Source organism: Natator depressus, chromosome 3 (assembly GCF_965152275.1).
Source record: "Natator depressus isolate rNatDep1 chromosome 3, rNatDep2.hap1, whole genome shotgun sequence".
In the NCBI taxonomy this organism is placed as follows: Eukaryota; Metazoa; Chordata; order Testudines; family Cheloniidae; genus Natator; species Natator depressus.
Genome location: NC_134236.1, coordinates 90,744,346 through 90,763,753, shown reverse-complemented (window position 1 = coordinate 90,763,753; position 19,408 = coordinate 90,744,346). Strand labels below are relative to the sequence as shown.

At 43.4% G+C, this 19,408-nt stretch overlaps 1 protein-coding gene across 1 annotated transcript in view; it reads left to right on the top strand.

The window, feature by feature from the left end:
• The window catches only part of ROS1 (ROS proto-oncogene 1, receptor tyrosine kinase), a 112,933-nt gene that overhangs the window by 84,298 nt on the left and 9,227 nt on the right, over positions 1-19,408 (top strand). The window contains exons 39-43 of the mRNA XM_074947578.1: positions 11,516-11,645; positions 12,763-12,860; positions 12,992-13,195; positions 14,169-14,303; positions 17,344-17,507. Coding sequence (XP_074803679.1) covers positions 11,516-11,645; positions 12,763-12,860; positions 12,992-13,195; positions 14,169-14,303; positions 17,344-17,507 — 731 coding nt within the window. The remainder of the gene's footprint in view (positions 1-11,515; positions 11,646-12,762; positions 12,861-12,991; positions 13,196-14,168; positions 14,304-17,343; positions 17,508-19,408) is intronic.

Genomic DNA, 19,408 nt, shown 5'->3' with positions numbered 1-19,408 from the left:
GAGCTTTTGTGAGCTACAGCTCACTTCATTGGATGCATGCATCCGATGAAGTGAGCTGTAGCTCACGAAAGCTTATGCTCAAATAAATTTGTTAGTCTGTATCCGCAAAAAGAAAAAGAGTACTTGTGGCACCTTAGAGACTAACACGGCTGCTACTCTGAAACCTATCCCAGCCAGGCTTCCCTCCAGTTCCCAGCCTGGTTTCTGGTGATTGGGTGACAGACTTTGAATGAACCTGCTCAAAAGGAGTGCAATATATCTTGCTTAATATTAGAAAACCTTTTACACTGAAGTGTTATGTTGCTAAATGGAAGTGCTTTTCCTTGTGGTACCAGCAACATCACCTCTCTCTGGAAAAGTCCTAACTTTCCAGTATCCTGCATGACTTCCTCTCCCTAAAGGTATCAAGACTTCCAGTCAGCTCACTGAGAGTGCATCTCGTGGCTATCAGTGCATTTCACCCTCCAAGAGAGAGTTACTCAGTTTGCACTTATCTCATGACAGTCCAGTCCTTAAAGGCTTTGTTAGCATTTCCCCTCTGGTATCTTGCTCTCTCTGGGATCTGAATTTAGTACTAGAAGCACTTATGAGGCTGTCCTTTGAGCCCTTGGCTTCATGCTTCTTCCTGTATTTATTGCTGACGGTGGCCTAGATCCTGTGTTTGTTCTTATGGTCCTGTCGGATTTCCATCTGAGTCAAATGATTCATCTACCTGTATTTCACCCGAAGCCCCATCTGAGAGATGAAAGGAGATGACCTGCTTTAGATGAAAGTCTCTCCCTGGCTTTCTATTTGGATTGGACAAAGCCATTTTGAGGAGCTTCTCGACTATACATTTCATTTGCTGGAATGAAGGGCAAGGCCATATCTTCCCACAGATTCTTGAGGTGAATCTCTGGCTGCATCCTCCTTTGTTATCAGCCTGAAGAAATTCCTCCTCCTCCATGTGGTACCAAAGGTCACTCACATAGGGCATAGGCTGCCCCAGTAGTATCACTGCAAGGTGTCCCTCTTTCCAAAATCTGCAGGGCAACTACTTGGAGCTCTGTCAGTACATTGACTTGGCACTACGCTCTGACTTATGCCTTGGCAGATGATGCATCCTTTGGTTCAGCAGTCCCAGAGTCTGTGGTGCCAGGTACCTTCTTGCACCCTTCTCCAAAATAAACATGGTTTGGGAATCGCCCATAGTTAATACAGTACCAATGTTCCCTCTAATTTTTTCCATCCATGTGCGGAATAAATTTTGTTATGTGCACCAAAGTATGTGTGGATGTGCACCACCAGTAGAAACCAAAAACCTAGATAAAATACATAGTTTTAAAAAGTTACTATAGGGCTAATTACTCCAGCCAGCACAGGTTAGGCATTTTAGAACTCACTACTCAAAGAATTACATTAAAGTGTAAGAGAGAAATAAAAATGATGAAATGCATAGACCAGTCAAAAAACTCAAATAACACTTTGAAAAAATAAAATTACAGAGAATATCTGTGCATTGCAGGAAGTACCAAGAAGTAACAACAACAATAATACAAGTATGTTTTGGGAAGTGAGGGTGAAAGACTGTGTGTGTGTGTGAGAGAGAGAGAGAGACAGACAGACAGACAGACACACACACACACACACACACACACATGCGCACACACACAGACAGTGTGTGTGCTGGCTACTAGGGAAGTCTCTGAGAGACGCTGTGCACTGTCTCTTTAAGGTACCCTCACTGACCGTGGGAAGGCTCATTCAGACCTCAGACCACAGCAGCTCTCCTGCTTCTGAGCACTGCCCCCTTCCCTGCTCTGTGGAGATGGGTTACATGGGCAGGGGGGAGGGGAGAGACTCTGTGTGTGTGTGTGTGTGAAGGTTCCTTCCCCACTCTGAACTCTAGGGTACAGATGTGGGGACCTGCATGAAAACCCCCTAAGCTTACTTTTACCAGCTTAGGTTAAAACTTCCCCAAGGTACAAACTATTTTACCTTTTGCCCTTGGACTTTATTGCTGCCACCACCAAGCGTCTAACAGATATATAACCAGGAAAGAGCCCGCTTGGAAACATCTTTCCCCGCAAAATCCTCCCCAAACCCTACACCCCCTTTCCTGGGGAAGGCTTGATAAAAATCCTCACCAATTTGCATAGGTGAACACAGACCCAAACCCTTGGATCTTAAGAACAATGAAAAAGCAATCAGGTTCTTAAAAGAAGAATTTTAATAGAAGAAAAAGTAAAAGAATCACCTCTGTAAAATCAGGATGGTAAATACCTTACAGGGTAATCAGAGTCAAAACATAGAGAATCCCTCTAGGCAAAACCTTAAGTTACAAAAAGAGACAAAAACAGGAATATCCATTCCATTCAGCACAGCTATTTTATCAGCCATTTAAACAAAAAAGAATCTAATGCATAGCTAACTAGATTACTTACTAAGTTCTAAGACTCCATTCCTTTTCTGTTCCCGCATCACACAGACAGAGAGAACCTTTGTTTCTCCCCCCCCCTCCAGCTTTGAAAATATCTTGTCTCCTCATTGGTCATTTTGGTCAGGTGCCAGCGAGGTTATCCTAGTTTCTTAACCCTTTACAGGTGAAAGGGTTTTTCCTCTGGCCAGGAGGGATTTTAAAGGTGTTTACCCTTCCCTTTATATTTATGACAGAGTGTGTGTGTGTGTGTGTGTGTGTGCTGGCTGCTGGGGACATCTCTGAGAGACCATGGGCTGTCTTTTTAAGGCACTCACTCACCGCCCGGAAGGCTCGTTCAGACCTCAGACTGCAGCAGCTCTCCTGCTCCCGATCCCTGTCCCCACTCCCCTGCTCTGCAGAGATGGGGTACAAGGGCAGGGGGAGGGGGACACCCTGACATCAGTGCCTCCCCCGTCCCCCCACTCTGCACAGCCTGCAGCTGGCCAGGGGCTCCAAGGTAGAGGGCAGGAGCAACATGGCTGCAAAGTAGCAGGGGGAGGGGTACCTGAACACATGCTGCCAGATGTGTGCAGCTCTGCTAATCAAGTGCGTGGCAGTTGAATCACTCCTGGTCAGCCACCCAATCATGCAGCTTAGCGGGAACACAGATAGCGACCAGCACTAGAAGAAGCAAGGAAGGTTACTTACCTTATAACAACTGGATTTTTTTGAGATGTGTGGTACTTGTGGGTATTCCTGACCTGCTCTCCTTCCCTTCTGATTTGGATCCTCACGTGATTCGCTGTGGAATAGGAACTGAAGGGGCAGACTGTTGGCACCACCATTTATGCCCTCGGTTTGTGGCATGAGGAGGCATAGCATTGCAGATGTGGACCAATGGAAAAAGGGGTAAACGGTGAGGTGGCAACATTTGCAGGTGATACAAAACTACTCAAGATAGTTAAGTCCAAAGCAGACTGTGAAGAGTTACAGGGGATCTCACAAAACTGGTTGACTAGACAACAAAACGGCGGATGAAATTCAATGTTGATAAATGCAAAGTACTGCACATTGGAAAACATAATCCTAACTGTACATATAAAAGATGGGCCTAAATTAGCTGTTACCACTCAAGAAAGAAATCTTGGAGTCATTGTGGATAGTTCTCTGAGAACATCCACCCAATGTGCAGCAGCAGTCAAAAAAGCTAACAGAATGTTGGGAATCATTAGGAAAGGGATCAGACAGAATGTATCATATTGCCTCTCTATAAATCCATGGTACGCCCACATCTTGAATACTGCGTGCAGATGTGATCGCCTCATCTCAAAAAAGATATATTGGAATTGGAAAAGGTACAGAAAAGGTCAACAAAAATGATTAGGGGTATAGAACAGCTTCCATATGAGGAGAGATTAATAAGACTGGGACTTTTCAGCTTGGAAAAGAGACGACTAAGGGGGATATGATAGAGGTGTATAAAATCATGACTGGTGGGGAGAAAGTAAATAAGGAAGTGTTATGTACTCCTCCTCATAACACAGGAACTAGGGGTCACCAAATCAAATTAACAGGCAGCAGGTTTAAAACAAATAAAAGGAAGTGTTTCTTCACACAACGCACAGTCAACCTGTGGAACTCTTTGACAGAGGATGTTGTGTTTTTGAAGGGGTTCAAAAAAGAACTAGATCATAGAATCATAGAATCATAGAATATCAGGGTTGGAAGGGACCCCAGAAGGTCATCTAGTCCAACCCTCTGCTCGAAGCAGGACCAATTCCCAGTTAAATCATCCCAGCCAGGGCTTTGTCAAGCCTGACCTTAAAAACCTCTAAGGAAGGAGATTCTACCACCTCCCTAGGTAACGCATTCCAGTGTTTCACCACCCTCTTAGTGAAAAAGTTTTTCCTAATATCCAATCTAAACCTCCCCCATTGCAACTTGAGACCATTACTCCTCGTTCTGTCATCTGCTACCATTGAGAACAGTCTAGAGCCATCCTCTTTGGAACCCCCTTTCAGGTAGTTGAAAGCAGCTATCAAATCCCCCCTCATTCTTCTCTTCCGCAGACTAAACAATCCCAGCTCCCTCAGCCTCTCTTCATAAGTCATGTGCTCTAGACCCCTAATCATTTTTGTTGCCCTTCGCTGGACTCTCTCCAATTTATCCACATCCTTCTTGTAGTGTGGGGCCCAAAACTGGACACAGTACTCCAGATGAGGCCTCACCAGTGTCGAATAGAGGGGAACGATCACATCCCTCGATCTGCTCGCTATGCCCCTACTTATACATCCCAAAATGCCATTGGCCTTCTTGGCAACAAGGGCACACTGTTGACTCATATCCAGCTTCTCGTCCACTGTCACCCCTAGGTCCTTTTCCGCAGAACTGCTGCCTAGCCATTCGGTCCCTAGTCTGTAGCGGTGCATTGGATTCTTCCATCCTAAGTGCAGGACCCTGCACTTATCCTTATTGAACCTCATCAGATTTCTTTTGGCCCAATCCTCCAATTTGTCTAGGTCCTTCTGTATCCTATCCCTCCCCTCCAGCGTATCTACCACTCCTCCCAGTTTAGTATCATCTGCAAATTTGCTGAGAGTGCAATCCACACCATCCTCCAGATCATTTATGAAGATATTGAACAAAACCGGCCCCAGGACCGACCCCTGGGGCACTCCACTTGACACCGGCTGCCAACTAGACATGGAGCCATTGATCACTACCCGTTGAGCCCGACAATCTAGCCAGCTTTCTACCCACCTTATAGTGCATTCATCTAGCCCATACTTCCTTAACTTGCTGACAAGAATACTGTGGGAGACCGTGTCAAAAGCTTTGCTAAAGTCAAGAAACAATACATCCACTGCTTTCCCTTCATCCACAGAACCAGTAATCTCATCATAAAAGGCGATTAGATTAGTCAGGCATGACCTTCCCTTGGTGAATCCATGCTGACTGTTCCTGATCACTTTCCTCTCATGTAAGTGCTTCAGGATTGATTCTTTGAGGACCTGCTCCATGATTTTTCCAGGGACTGAGGTGAGGCTGACTGGTCTGTAGTTCCCAGGATCCTCCTTCTTCCCTTTTTTAAAGATTGGCACTACATTAGCCTTTTTCCAGTCATATAAATGTCAGATAAATTCATGGAGGATAGGTCCATCAATAGTTGTTAGCCAGGATGGTCAAAGATGGTGTCCCTAGCCTCTGTTTGCCAGAAGCTGGGAATGGGCGACAGGGGATGGATCACTCGATTACCTGTTCTGTTCATTCCCTCTGGGGCACCAGGAATTGGCCACTGTTGGAAGACAGGATACTGGGCTAGATGGACCTTTGGTCTAACCCAGTATGGCCGTTCTTATGTTCTTACATAACTGACACTATGATTGAAGAATTTCTGGTCCTGGGCGCACATAGCGGATGCACACCCTACAGCAAATACCCACAGGGAGAACACATCTCTAAGAACTCCACTTACTGTAAGGTAAGTAGCCTTCCCTTTGCGACCTTAAGTTCCAGCTACATTGTGCTATAGAATAAGTTCTCCAAAAAGCGTGACAACTCTTCACTTCCTGGAGGACTTTAGGAAAGTTTGTTACCTTAGTTTTGTACATCGTTACTGTTCCTAATAAGAGTTTAACTTAAAACCAGTCTGCTTGTCACTAAGATACTACAAACATATTTTTCTAGGTAAAATGAATATGGTATATATCTGTAGACAAAATATCTTATGCATCCCTACTTACTGCATTATTTCTTACAGATAAATAATTTAAACACAAAATTCCTGGAAACAGAGACCCCTGAAAATTAGTACAATTAAATTTACACACACTAACACACACAATGGGACTTAGAGATAGGCAGAATATGAAACAAAATTTAAAAATTCATTGTTCCCATTAACCTTCACTAAACCAGGAACTTTTTCATGTGTTTCATTTGTTACTGAATTTTCATGTGAGGCACTTACCAAAATGGGAGATATTTTCATAAGCTGTCGAGAAGGTCTAATGGTAGATGCTTGATATTTATCTGTTAGGTCTCATAAATTATTGAAGCTGAGGACTGACTGGGCAACATAATTGCAGCTGTTTAAAAAATCCTGATGTGCTTTTTATCTAAATATAACCTTTCTGTTGCTTGTCTGTCTAAATGAATATTGCAATGCAGACTGTAATGCTATGCACACTGTTGTGTTTAAACAAGGAGTATACATTGCTTCTGTTACTATTATTATGCACCAGTGATAAAATACTTGGGTTACATTCTGTTTTCAAACAACCATTTGATATTGGATATTGGTAACTGAGTCTCTTGTGTTCAAAAATATATTGCAAAATCTCAGGAGATAAAGAATGACAAGTCTGTGGAGAAACTGTTGGAGACTTGTAAGGGAAGTACCAGGTGCTCCTACTCTTACTATTGTTCTTGAGAGCCAGAGTTTATGTATGATTGAGAGGTATGTGCCAGGCCGGGGAAGGGAACTGTCAACTTAAAAATCACACTTCTCACGGAAAAGTTTTTACCTACTATTGTTACAAGCAACACCTAAGATTCCTGGAACTGAAAGAGGTTAGAGGAAAAAAGTTTCTCTGTTTTATTTGTTTGTTTACATTTGACAGCACTTTGACTAAAGTCATTTTCACTCTATCCCCTGGATAGTTTCCCAGATTGTTTAGAATCTTTCACGCAGCAGTGGGGAGAGAAAACCATTTTAAATCATAAGAAATTGTGATTGTAGAAACACAGAAACTGACAGAATCTGGAACTGCTTTTAATTCCTTCTTTGAAATGTACTAGATTTTAGAGCGTCCCTATAATATCCCTATTTGTTTGGACACATAAAAGTCTGTTTAATGGGTTTATGCATGCAAACAGATGCGATTGCAAGTATTCTTCACACAGTTTTAGATTTCCCTTGAAAATGTACTATAGGAAGCAATACTGCATAAGCAAGTGGTTGGCCTGGGTAACCTAATAGGTCTTTTACATCTCTAACTCTCATGAATCTATGGTCATTTGCCCCTAAAGACTATACGATGGCAACCATCTGTTTCAAAAAATGATGGTGTAAGTGCCAAAAAAGTTCAGTTACTGTGTGTCATTCGGCAGCATCACAAGTGGCTAAAAAGTCCAATTCTTGAGTGACAGTCCTTGCCACAGATAACGCAGGCGTAAGGTACAGGGCCAGAGGAAGAAGTCAGCTCATTACTAGCGCTTGAGAACTGCTGCACTTTGCTATTCGCTCTCTTCACTTTCCTCTCTCACAGCCACTCCCTTCAGCTCTTTGACTCTGTGATAAAGTGCAGGCCTCTAGAGCAGCCTGTTGCTAGCTGCACCTTTCCCAGCTTATGGTGTCAATGTTGAAAGTTTTCAAGTCCCTCTTGCAAACGTCCTTGTACCTGACCCTAGGTCAGTCTAGTGGCCTCAGGGTATTTGCACGTTCTCCATGCAGGAAATCCTTTGGACTATGTCCATCTTCCATTGGGTGCAGATGACCAAGCCAACGGAGACATCTGTGTTTGAGAAGAGTGATTAGACTTGGCAATGTTGCTTTCTCAAGTGTCAGGAACTTTGGTTTCCTGCTTGATATTTAGAATACGGCAAAGACAGCAGGTGTGTGAAAGATGTTTAGCCTTCTTTCATGTCTGTGGTAGGTGGTCCAGGCCTCACCACCCAACAGCAATGTGCTCAAAATGCAGGTCTGCTAGATCATAGAATCATAGAATATCAGGGTTGGAAGGGACCCCAGAAGGTCATCTAGTCCAACCCCCTGCTCGAAGCAGGACCAATTCCCAGTTAAATCATCCCAGCCAGGGCTTTGTCAAGCCTGACCTTAAAAACCTCTAAGGAAGGAGATTCTACCACCTCCCTAGGTAACGCATTCCAGTGTTTCACCACCCTCTTAGTGAAAAAGTTTTTCCTAATATCCAATCTAAACCTCCCCCATTGCAACTTGAGATCATTACTCCTCGTTCTGTCATCTGCTACCATTGAGAACAGTCTAGAGCCATCCTCTTTGGAACCCCCTTTCAGGTAGTTGAAAGCAGCTATCAAATCCCCCCTCATTCTTCTCTTCTGCAGACTAAACAATCCCAGCTCCCTCAGCCTCTCTTCATAAGTCATGTGCTCTAGACCCCTAATCATTTTTGTTGCCCTTCGCTGGACTCTCTCCAATTTATCCACATCCTTCTTGTAGTGTGGGGCCCAAAACTGGACACAGTACTCCAGATGAGGCCTCACCAGTGTCGAATAGAGGGGAACGATCACATCCCTCGATCTGCTCGCTATGCCCCTACTTATACATCCCAAAATGCCATTGGCCTTCTTGGCAACAAGGGCACACTGTTGACTCATATCCAGCTTCTCGTCCACTGTCACCCCTAGGTCCTTTTCCGCAGAACTGCTGCCTAGCCATTCGGTCCCTAGTCTGTAGCGGTGCATTGGATTCTTCCATCCTAAGTGCAGGACCCTGCACTTATCCTTATTGAACCTCATCAGATTTCTTTTGGCCCAATCCTCCAATTTGTCTAGGTCCTTCTGTATCCTATCCCTCCCCTCCAGCGTATCTACCACTCCTCCCAGTTTAGTATCATCTGCAAATTTGCTGAGAGTGCAATCCACACCATCCTCCAGATCATTTATGAAGATATTGAACAAAACCGGCCCCAGGACCGACCCCTGGGGCACTCCACTTGACACCGGCTGCCAACTAGACATGGAGCCATTGATCACTACCCGTTGAGCCCGACAATCTAGCCAGCTTTCTACCCACCTTATAGTGCATTCATCTAGCCCATACTTCCTTAACTTGCTGACAAGAATACTGTGGGAGACCTTGTCAAAAGCTTTGCTAAAGTCAAGAAACAATACATCCACTGCTTTCCCTTCATCCACAGAACCAGTAATCTCATCATAAAAGGCGATTAGATTAGTCAGGCATGACCTTCCCTTGGTGAATCCATGCTGACTGTTCCTGATCACTTTCCTCTCATGTAAGTGCTTCAGGATTGATTCTTTGAGGACCTGCTCCATGATTTTTCCAGGGACTGAGGTGAGGCTGACTGGCCTGTAGTTCCCAGGATCCTCCTTCTTCCCTTTTTTAAAGATTGGTACTACATTAGCCTTTTTCCAGTCATCCGGGACTTCCCCCGTTCGCCACGAGTTTTCAAAGATAATGGCCAAGGGCTCTGCAATCACAGCCGCCAATTCCTTCAGCACTCTCGGATGTAACTCGTCCGGCCCCATGGACTTGTGCACGTCCAGCTTTTCTAAATAGTCCCTAACCACCTCTATCTCCACAGAGGGCTGGCCATCTCTTCCCCATTCTGTGATGCCCAGCGCAGCAGTCTGGGAGCTGACCTTGTTAGTGAAAACAGAGGCAAAAAAAGCATTGAGTACATTAGCTTTTTCCACATCCTCTGTCACTAGGTTGCCTCCCTCATTCAGTAAGGGGCCCACACTTTCCTTGGCTTTCTTCTTGTTGCCAACATACCTGAAGAAACCCTTCTTGTTACTCTTGACATCTCTTGCTAGCTGCAGCTCCAGGTGCGATTTGGCCCTCCTGATATCTTTCCTACATGCCCGAGCAATATTTTTATACTCTTCCCTGGTCATATGTCCAACCTTCCACTTCTTGTAAGCTTCTTTTTTATGTTTAAGATCCGCTAGGATTTCACCATTAAGCCAAGATGTGTATCTTGGTGTTCAGTGTTAGTTTCCTGTTATCTCACATGCCCTTGGTTAGTTGGCTGAATATGGCGGCTGCTGATGCAAGAATTAAGCTTGTCATCTTGCAATAAGTTCTCCAGGACAGATGATCCTAGATAGCAGAACTTGTGCACAATATCTAGTATGGTGTCAGCTACTGAAATCTCTGGTGCAGCCAACACACCTTGTGCCATAATCAGAGTCTTCTTTAGACTGTTGGTTAGTCGAAATTCATGACAAGCTAGTGTAACCCACACACCTCCTGGGTGTGGTGTTCTGTCTCATCTAGTGGCACCAAGACCACTTTAAGAGAGAGAGTTAAATGCGTTTGCTCTACAGCCTTAGCTAAGAGCCAGTTGACCCAGGTCAACAGTTGACTCCAGAGGCCCCAAGTTCGATCTCGCTTGCCCATGACCGGGGTATGTTGGCGTTACAAGTGGGGGCTCATCCACGATTCCAACTGGGAAGTCTCTGAAGCTCAGGATGCACTTCCTTGGCTAGGGGAAGTATGTAACCCACACACCTCCAGGTTATGGTGTTATGTCCCATCTAGTGGCACCGAGACCATTTAAAGCAAGAGAGAGAAAAACGAGTCTGCTCTACAGCCTTAGCTAACAGCCAGTTAGCTTTTAGCTCATGTGGTAGAGGCTCATGCACTAAGCTCCAGAGGCTGCAGGTTCGATCCTGCCTGCTGACGACCAGGGTCTGTCAGCGTTACACGAGCACAAAGCTATGGCAAAGCTGCTGAAGCTCCTCTGCACTAAGATGATATGTTGCCCCACAGACTATATGATGGAATGGACTTCTCTGGGTGAGTCATTCCACTCTAATAATAGTAATTGTAAAATGTCCTCTTTTTTCTCATTTAATGTTATGTTGCAGAAAACACTATAAATGTAGTAAATCTCCAGAATATCAAGGACAGATTGCAGTTCATATTAACTTCAACCAAGAGGAGACAATCACATAGGTATTCTTCCTCTGCACACTTCCTTTTTTCTAGGAACACTAGGGTGACTGGATAGCAAGTGTGAAAAATCAGGACAGGACATTGTGGGGGTAATAGGCGCCTCTATAAGACAAAGCCCTGAATATTGGGACTGTCCCTAGAAAATCAGGACATCTGGTCACCCTAAGGAACACTCTGAAGAGCCCATGCCTAACCACCCTAACCCATAGAATAACATAAAGCTACATTTTTGGTATATATACTTGAGCTCTCTTTAAGGTTGAGGAGATACAGAACTTTGCAAGTGTCAAAAGCCTACAATTGGTACAGACAGGATTTTAGAGATGAAACACTTAGTACAGTACTGGTAGCAGGAAATGGGTGCAAGTCCAGTTAGCTAGTAAAGTCCATGATTTTTGTTGGATTTTTCCTCCTACATATGTTTTGTTTTTTTTCAGCAAATTTGATCACCCCCACATCCTGAAGTTACTTGGAGTTTGTCTGTTGAATGAACCCCAGTACATTATCCTGGAACTGATGGAAGGAGGAGATCTACTCAGCTATTTACGAGGAGCCAGAGGGCAAAAGGTAGGCAGTGGACTCCAAAAGGTATGTTTTTTATTTTTAGCTGCTGGTGGCATTCCTGAAGGATCCCACCGTTTTCCTCTTTTCCCCTTGGTGAAAGGCCCTGTGTCTGTCCAACCCTTTTTTCCATCTGAAGGTCTCTGGACTGGCTTCTTCATAGCAGCCCAGGAACTCAACATTGAGCTCATAACCAGCTTCAGGTCTCTTGTGTGGCAGTAGCTTGATCTGCCAATAGGCCTAGGACTATATTTTCAAAAAACATTTTTAGTCCTAAAATGCCCATTGAATTTACCTAGTAAAATCATGTACCCCAAATAGGCATAAATAAGGCTGATAATATTTTCTCTTTTTATGATTTGTATTGCAGAAGCATCTATAATGGAAAGGCAGTTCTCAGACATATAGGAAGACACTGTCCCTGTCTCAAAGAGTTTATATGCTAGGGGAGATCTACTAACTAATGAGAGGTTGGGGAGGAGGGATAAATCTCTTACTCGGGTGATTCATATTTAGTATGTGGAATAATAACATGGATTATAAAGTCACTGGCAAGGATGACTTAAAGCCAGGATTTTATGGCATTGTAGCAACAACCTAATTCACCGCCATTCTTATGCCTAGTCCAGATCCAGTGTACTGATCTTAGCTATTGATCCATACTACAGAAAGTTTGCTTGTCTCTGGCCTGATGAGAGTGTTTAGTGATTAGCTCTTGAGTAATTAGCCTGTCCTCAATAATGCCTTAAAGGTGGGGGATAATTTCCAGGGGCCCAATTCTCCCACTACATGATACATATATCTCCCATTATATATGTCATTATATATGATGTCAGTAAGTATTATGTTACTCTGAAGTCGGCAAATAGGGTTTGTTTTGCTATCTCTCACTGATATTACTTAGATAATAGAGAATCCCCTTGTTCTTGAATCATGAATACCCAGAGTTGTCTGTCCTGGTAATATACAGAGATTTTGCACCTACCTGCTTTTTGCACTTTTGAAAATCTCTGGTAATCTCAAAAGGAGACAAGCAATAAATTTTGTCATAACAAGTGGTCTTTTTTGTTTTGCCTTTGTAAAGATGGAAGACATTGCTAATCACTGCCTCTCTTTCTTTTAGTTCTGCGGTCCTTTGCTAAAAGTGGCTGACCTTCTGGCTATCTGTCTGGATATTTGCAAAGGTTGTGTCTATTTAGAGAAAATGCACTTCATTCATAGGTACAAGGTTAATTTCCTTGTAGCTCTTACATGTTGTTACCTACAGTTTGTAGGAGCAAATAAACTAAACTGAAAATGATTGCCTGGCAAAAATTATTACAATTCCATCATTGTTTATGCTTGTATATTAGGGACCTGGCAGCTCGTAATTGCCTTGTGTCAGTGAAGGAATACACCAGCCTCTCCCGAATAGTGAAGATTGGGGATTTTGGACTTGCCAGGGATGTCTATAAAAACGATTATTACAGGAAAAGAGGAGAAGGGCTTCTCCCTGTGAGATGGATGGCACCTGAAAGTCTTATTGATGGTGTGTTTACTAACCGATCTGATGTATGGTAAGTTCCTGGGGGTACAAAGAGGTGGGGAAAATAATAAATAGTAAAGCAGGGAAAAATCAGTTTGCAGTAGCAATGGTGTGTTATTTATAGTGCCATCTCTGGTCATTTTTATACTGAGGGAAATAATGTCTGCTTGTTGATGTTTTCCTGAGTTGATAAAAGGTCCCGCCTTCTGACAAATACCTGCATGTATATATTTCATTATTTAAAGCCATGGAGTCTCACTTCAGTCCAGCTGGAAGTAACTAGGGTCACATGACCAAAACAAATTTATATGTATGTCCACAAAGTGTCTATTTTGCTTTTTTTTGTCAATGAACTGACTGCTGACATCACATTCTTCCCACTCCACTTTCCATTAGACCAAATGGTGCATCCTCCACAGAGGCAAACCTTTTCTCCTTAGCACTATTTCCCCAAGCTCCGCAATGACCTTAAGTTTTTAATACACTTCTTTAGACCTTTGTCCCAGTCTGGATCCTAGCATCAGCACAGTTAGAATTTTCAACAGTACTTCACTGCAGCCATTTAATTTTCACTCTTTTTATTTACAGAAGGGAAATGTATAGTGCTTCAAGTCCAGGCCCCAGATTGTAGGTGCTGACTGCCTCCCGAGTGATATTAAGCAAGTGTAACTCCCATTGACGCCACTAGAGGCTGCTTAAATAAATATGATACAATTGTATATTACAAGGTGTCAGTGGAGGGTGAGGGTGCTCAGTTCCTTACAGGATTGATCCCAACGTGCGTGAAGGATAGGTGGCATAATAGGTTACTTCCTGTAGTTTTTTCTAGGAGCTCTAGAGACCTGGTTAAGAATGTATGAACTGGTTCATATGAAATTAAAACCCTTTAGCTCTGTTTTTGCTTATTTAGAGGTTAGCAAAAATTAGGTTAAATAACAGTAGACATAATTGTCTATTTATGACATCCATTATGCTCATTAAAATTCTCCCTTTGCCTTCCTTAGGGCTTTTGGAGTCTTGGTTTGGGAAACTTTAACTCTGGGTCATCAGCCATATCCAGGTTACTCCAATCTTGATGTTTTACATCATGTACAAACAGGAGGGAGGCTGGAGTTGCCAAACAATTGTCCGGATGATCTGTAAGTTAATTTTGTTTGAATAGAATCATGAACATTAATGAGATACTGAGGGCCACGTGTCCACCTGCCCATCATTTTGCTTGGGAACTTTTGCACATGCAGTAGCTTTCCCCTGCAGCATTCAGTGTGTTCTCTTTTTGGCAGACAAAATAATCTGCATTTGCATGCCCCAGCTGGCTAGCTACTCATCCAATGGCCCAGTTTGTGAGTGTAGAGCTTCGGTTGTGGCTGAAAATTCAGCCCTAAAATTAAATGGTGTGTATTTGTTGTTGTACATGCAGGAACCAAGATATAATTTGGACATTCAGCATTGGGAATGAATCTTGTAGCAAGAGATGTATCTAATCAGAATCAGTGGTAATTTCAGAGAGTTCATCTTCTGTCCCTTAAATTTAATCACTTGAGTGCAGAAGTTGGGTTTTCTCAGTCTGTGCATTATATTGCCACTCACAGAATGTATCACATCCAAGCAGTTAAACATAAGATGTGTGGACTGGTGATGGCCTATGTAGCCTTCACTTATATAGGTCACAGGTTTGACTGCAGCCAGTTCAGTAGTCAATAGAAGTCATGATGGCTTTAAGAATTTTAGTCTCAGTCTAGTTCCTAGTGTACAGGTGCCTATGTAACCATAATGGTTAGCACCCTTGTTGGCAATTTCAGAAAACCAGCCATAGATGGAATGTATTTGGAGACCAGGCACCCCCTCACCCTAGAAGTACTCTCTACAGAGAAAGGTTGAGGCAAAGTGAGAAGAGAGAAGTTTATTCTTCTTCTGATTGTTCTGTACATATCTGTGGATAAAAACAGCACCTTTCCGGGCTATCTTAAGCACTACATTAAAATGCAATTTTTTAAAAAGACTGATGTGCAGAATGGCTCAATATGCCTGTCGCTTGAGGGAGATGGAGCAAATCCATTTCACCCTTTAAACTCTCTGAGGAGGACTTATATTCAAAGTTTCTATTATCATCTAAGTAGTCACAGCAGGGCATTTGGCATTCAGTCCAAAAAATGGAAAGAGAGACCAGTTGACATGCAAGATCCCTGCTGGTGTAAAAGTCCCACAAACGTCTGCTTTATAGAAATGGCTTGGGAAGAATTGGTGAGCCCTGCCCTCTATGGCAGGGGGTTAGTGAATAGCAGCATGAGTTTCATGGATCATTGCTGGAGAGTATTTAACAAATACATCACATGAAATTTATTTCTAGTAGGAAGCTATTCAAGGCTCTATGTTGTCTTCATAAAGATTAAGTAGGCCTTCAAAAGGAACAAGGAAAATCTGTTTTAGCTGAAATAACCCTCTAAGGCTTCAGTCCTGCAATTTACAATGTGCAGGTGGACCCCTGCAGAGATCCATACTTCAGGGGGACTGCACGGAGGTGGTGGGGGTCGTTCACACGTTGTAACTTGTAGGATGAGGGCCTAAGATCAATAACCTGATCTTTAAAAGCTAGGAGTCTGAATTAGCTCTTTAAGTCTTGTACCTTCATTTATCTCATTGGCCAACCACTCAGCACCTGCACGCCGATTCTGTCAGTAAAGTAAATCGCTTGTTGCTGCTTTGCTCAGTTATTAATGGAATGCCTAGATTCTTGGCATTCCTGCTTCCCAATTGAACCTGCACTGGACATCAGCAGTCATTAATCGTCTCCTCTGCACTTCAGCTCGCTCACTGTCATTTTACAAAACAAACCGTCACCGATAGGAAGAGGGTTCAAAGGCCAAACAACTTCAATTAAGAAGTGTTTAGGAATTTGTGGTAGGCTTTCACTGCAGGGACAAGTAGAACTCACATGAAGCCTAGGACATAAAAGGCCTTGAAGGGGCAGGGACTGTATGGGTAGGAAGGAGGATGTGAATGCCCCCCCCCCCGCCCCACACACACCATTTGTTTATCAAAATGTTAATCCAGGAAGATAATAATCCACTTTCCCTGTAGGAGTGGAGAGGGTAAATTCTAGTACTGAGTTGGGACAGGGACTATGTGATCTACAAGCATTTACACTTAAGTAAATATTGACTTTATCGACACTCAAACCCTGATATAGTAATTGATGGCCATCAGTTGGCATAACTACACTGGCGTGAACCCCTAAGTGTAGACAAAGGCAAACCAAAGTTTGAACAATTGAGCTAAATCAATGCAAACCCCAAAAGGCTCTTGTCTACATGAAGGAGTGTGTACCAGCACAGCTACCCCAATAGCTGAATTATGGTGGTCCCTGAATGTAGATGAGGCCATCGTTTCCACACATAACCCCTCGCTATCCATGAAAGTTCTGCTGCTGAGTTTGGTGAAGAAACATTTTTGATTACGTGTGTAACTAAGCAGTTGTACTTGTAACACTGGCCGATATTGAGAGTTCCTCCCCAGTAAAAGGCTTGATTAAATAAAAAACAGACAGAGAGATTAACTGTCTTGAGTAATTTTGTATCGTCTGCACATTTTGACACCTCACTGTTTACCCCCTTTTCCAGATCATTTCTGAATATGTTTAATGGCACTCGTCCCAGTACAGATCTTTGGTGGGGACCCCACTATGTACCCCTCTCCACTGTGAAAACTGGCCATTTATTCCCACCCTTTGTTTCCTATCTTTTAACCAGTTACTGATCCATGAGAGGACCTTCCCTCTTATCCCATGACTCCTTACTTTTGCTTATAAACCTTTCGTGAGGGACTTTGTAAAAGTCCAAGTATGCTATATCCATTGGACCACCCTTGTCCACATGCTTGTTGACACCATTAGAGAATTCTAATAGATTAGTGAGCCATGGTTTTGCTTTATAAAAGCCGTGTTGACTCTTCCCCAGCCTATCGTGTTCATCTATGTGTTCATTAATGAAACATTCTAGTGTAAGTCACCATAGACTCATTAAAGTCAATGGAGATATGCCAGTTTACCTCAGCTGAAAATCTGGCCCTCAAAGTTATTGGTGGTGAGAATTTAATGATCCACTAACATAGCTTCATTATAATGGTGGCTATAATTACATTAGAATTAATTCTTTCATTTTATCATTTATTTTTTTCTAGACGGGATTTAATGACAAAATGCTGGGCCCAAGAACCTCACAATAGGCCTACGTTCTGTTATATTCAGGACCAACTGCAAGAACTGAGAAACTCTCCGACGTGCTGCACTCTCCAGCGTGAGGACAGAATGCTTTCTACTGGAGTCCTCAACCATGCCTTTGAAGGTGAGTTTGAGACAATGCCTTCAGTCCCACTTGTTTCCCCTGTTGACAAGGTACAGGATAATTTAAAGTAGGCAACATTGTAGTTCAGCTTTTCCTTCTGTTCTTTCATTATCATGTCTTGATTCCATATTATTTACAACTTAGCTTTTAGTTAGTAGCTTATCACTCTCTCTATAACTGGCATTCTGTGTATGATTATACAAAGCAGAATAGGTAAATGCTCTTGTAGCTGTAAAATAGTGATGTAGTTACAAAACATAATGTTGCAGGTGTTTTAGACATGAAAAATATTTTGTTTAAATGGGCCACATAGCAATCTCACATTGGTACAAATGTGGGGTAACTCCGTTGGCATCAAGGGAGTTACTCCAGATTTCATCTAGTGTAAATGAGATCGGGTTGTGGCCCAACAAGTCTGTCAGCCAGAAAATGCTATCTCACATGGAACAAGTGTCCAAGGTTATGAGCAGTGGGAGAACAGCGTGTTCTAATGCTCTGAGAAAAGGAATAGGATTCAGGAATTCATTGTCATACAAATTCAGATGGACAGACACTGATACCCTTAGTGATTTCTTTACCTCAAATTCACCAGTGACAAAATGGGGACAGTACTACTTATCTCCCTCACAGTGGGCTTGTGGACATTAATTGGATGATATTTGTAAACTGCAGAGGAGATCACCAAAAGAAAGGGTGAGGTATTCTTGTTATTGCGATCGTTACCATAGTCATAATGCATACTCACAAGAGGGATGAATTAAGGTTGCACAGACGAAATGGCTCATCCATTTTGGCTGAAATGTTCCAAAACAATTCAGCCTGAGGCAGACACCCAGCATGGAAAATTTCAGCCCAAACAGTTGAAGTTTGGCAAAATTATATGCCGCTGAAAAACGGTCTTATTGGGAGAAGTGTCGAGCAACCTTAATAATAGGTGGTGCTACCAGTCTTGGCTAAAATATATGTTGAAATCAGTGGGAACTGTGCCCTGGTCTACACTAGGACTTTAGGTCGAATTTAGCAGCATTAAATCGATGTAAACCTGCACCCGTCCACACGATGAAGCCCTTTATTTCGACTTAAAGGGCTCTTAAAATCGATTTCCTTACTCCACCCCTGACAAGTGGATTAGCGCTTAAATCGGCCTTGCCGGGTCGAATTTGGGGTACTATGGACACAATTCGACGGTATTGGCCTCCGGGAGCTATCCCAGAGTGCTCCATTTTGACCGCTCTGGACAGCACTCTCAACTCAGATGCACTGGCCAGGTAGACAGGAAAAGAACCGCGAACTTTTGAATCTCATTTCCTGTTTGGCCAGCGTGGCAAGCTGCAGGTGACCATGCAGAGCTCATCAGCAGAGGTGACCATGATGGAGTCTCAGAATCGCAAAAGAGCTCCAGCATGGACCGAACGGGAGGTACGGGATCTGATCACTGTATGGGGAGAGGAATCCGTGCTATCAGAACTCCGTTCCAGTTTTCGAAATGCCAAAACCTTTGTCAAAATCTCCCAGGGCATGAAGGACAGAGGCCATAACAGGGACCCGAAGCAGTGCCGCGTGAAACTGAAGGAGCTGAGGCAAGCCTACCAGAAAACCAGAGAGGCGAACGGCCGCTCCGGGTCAGAGCCCCAAAGGCGCGAAACGATTGTCTGCCCTTGCTTTCACGGAGGGAGGGAGGGAGGGAAGGGGGGACTGATGATATGTACCCAGAACCACCCGCGACAATGTTTCAGCCCCATCAGGCATTGGGATCTCAACCCAGAATTCCAATGGGCAGCGGAGACTGCGGGAACTGTGGGATAGCTACCCACAGTGCAACGCTCTGGAAGTCGACGCTAGCCTCGGTACTGTGGAAGCACTCCGCCGAGTTAATGCACTTAATGCACTTCTGTGGGGAC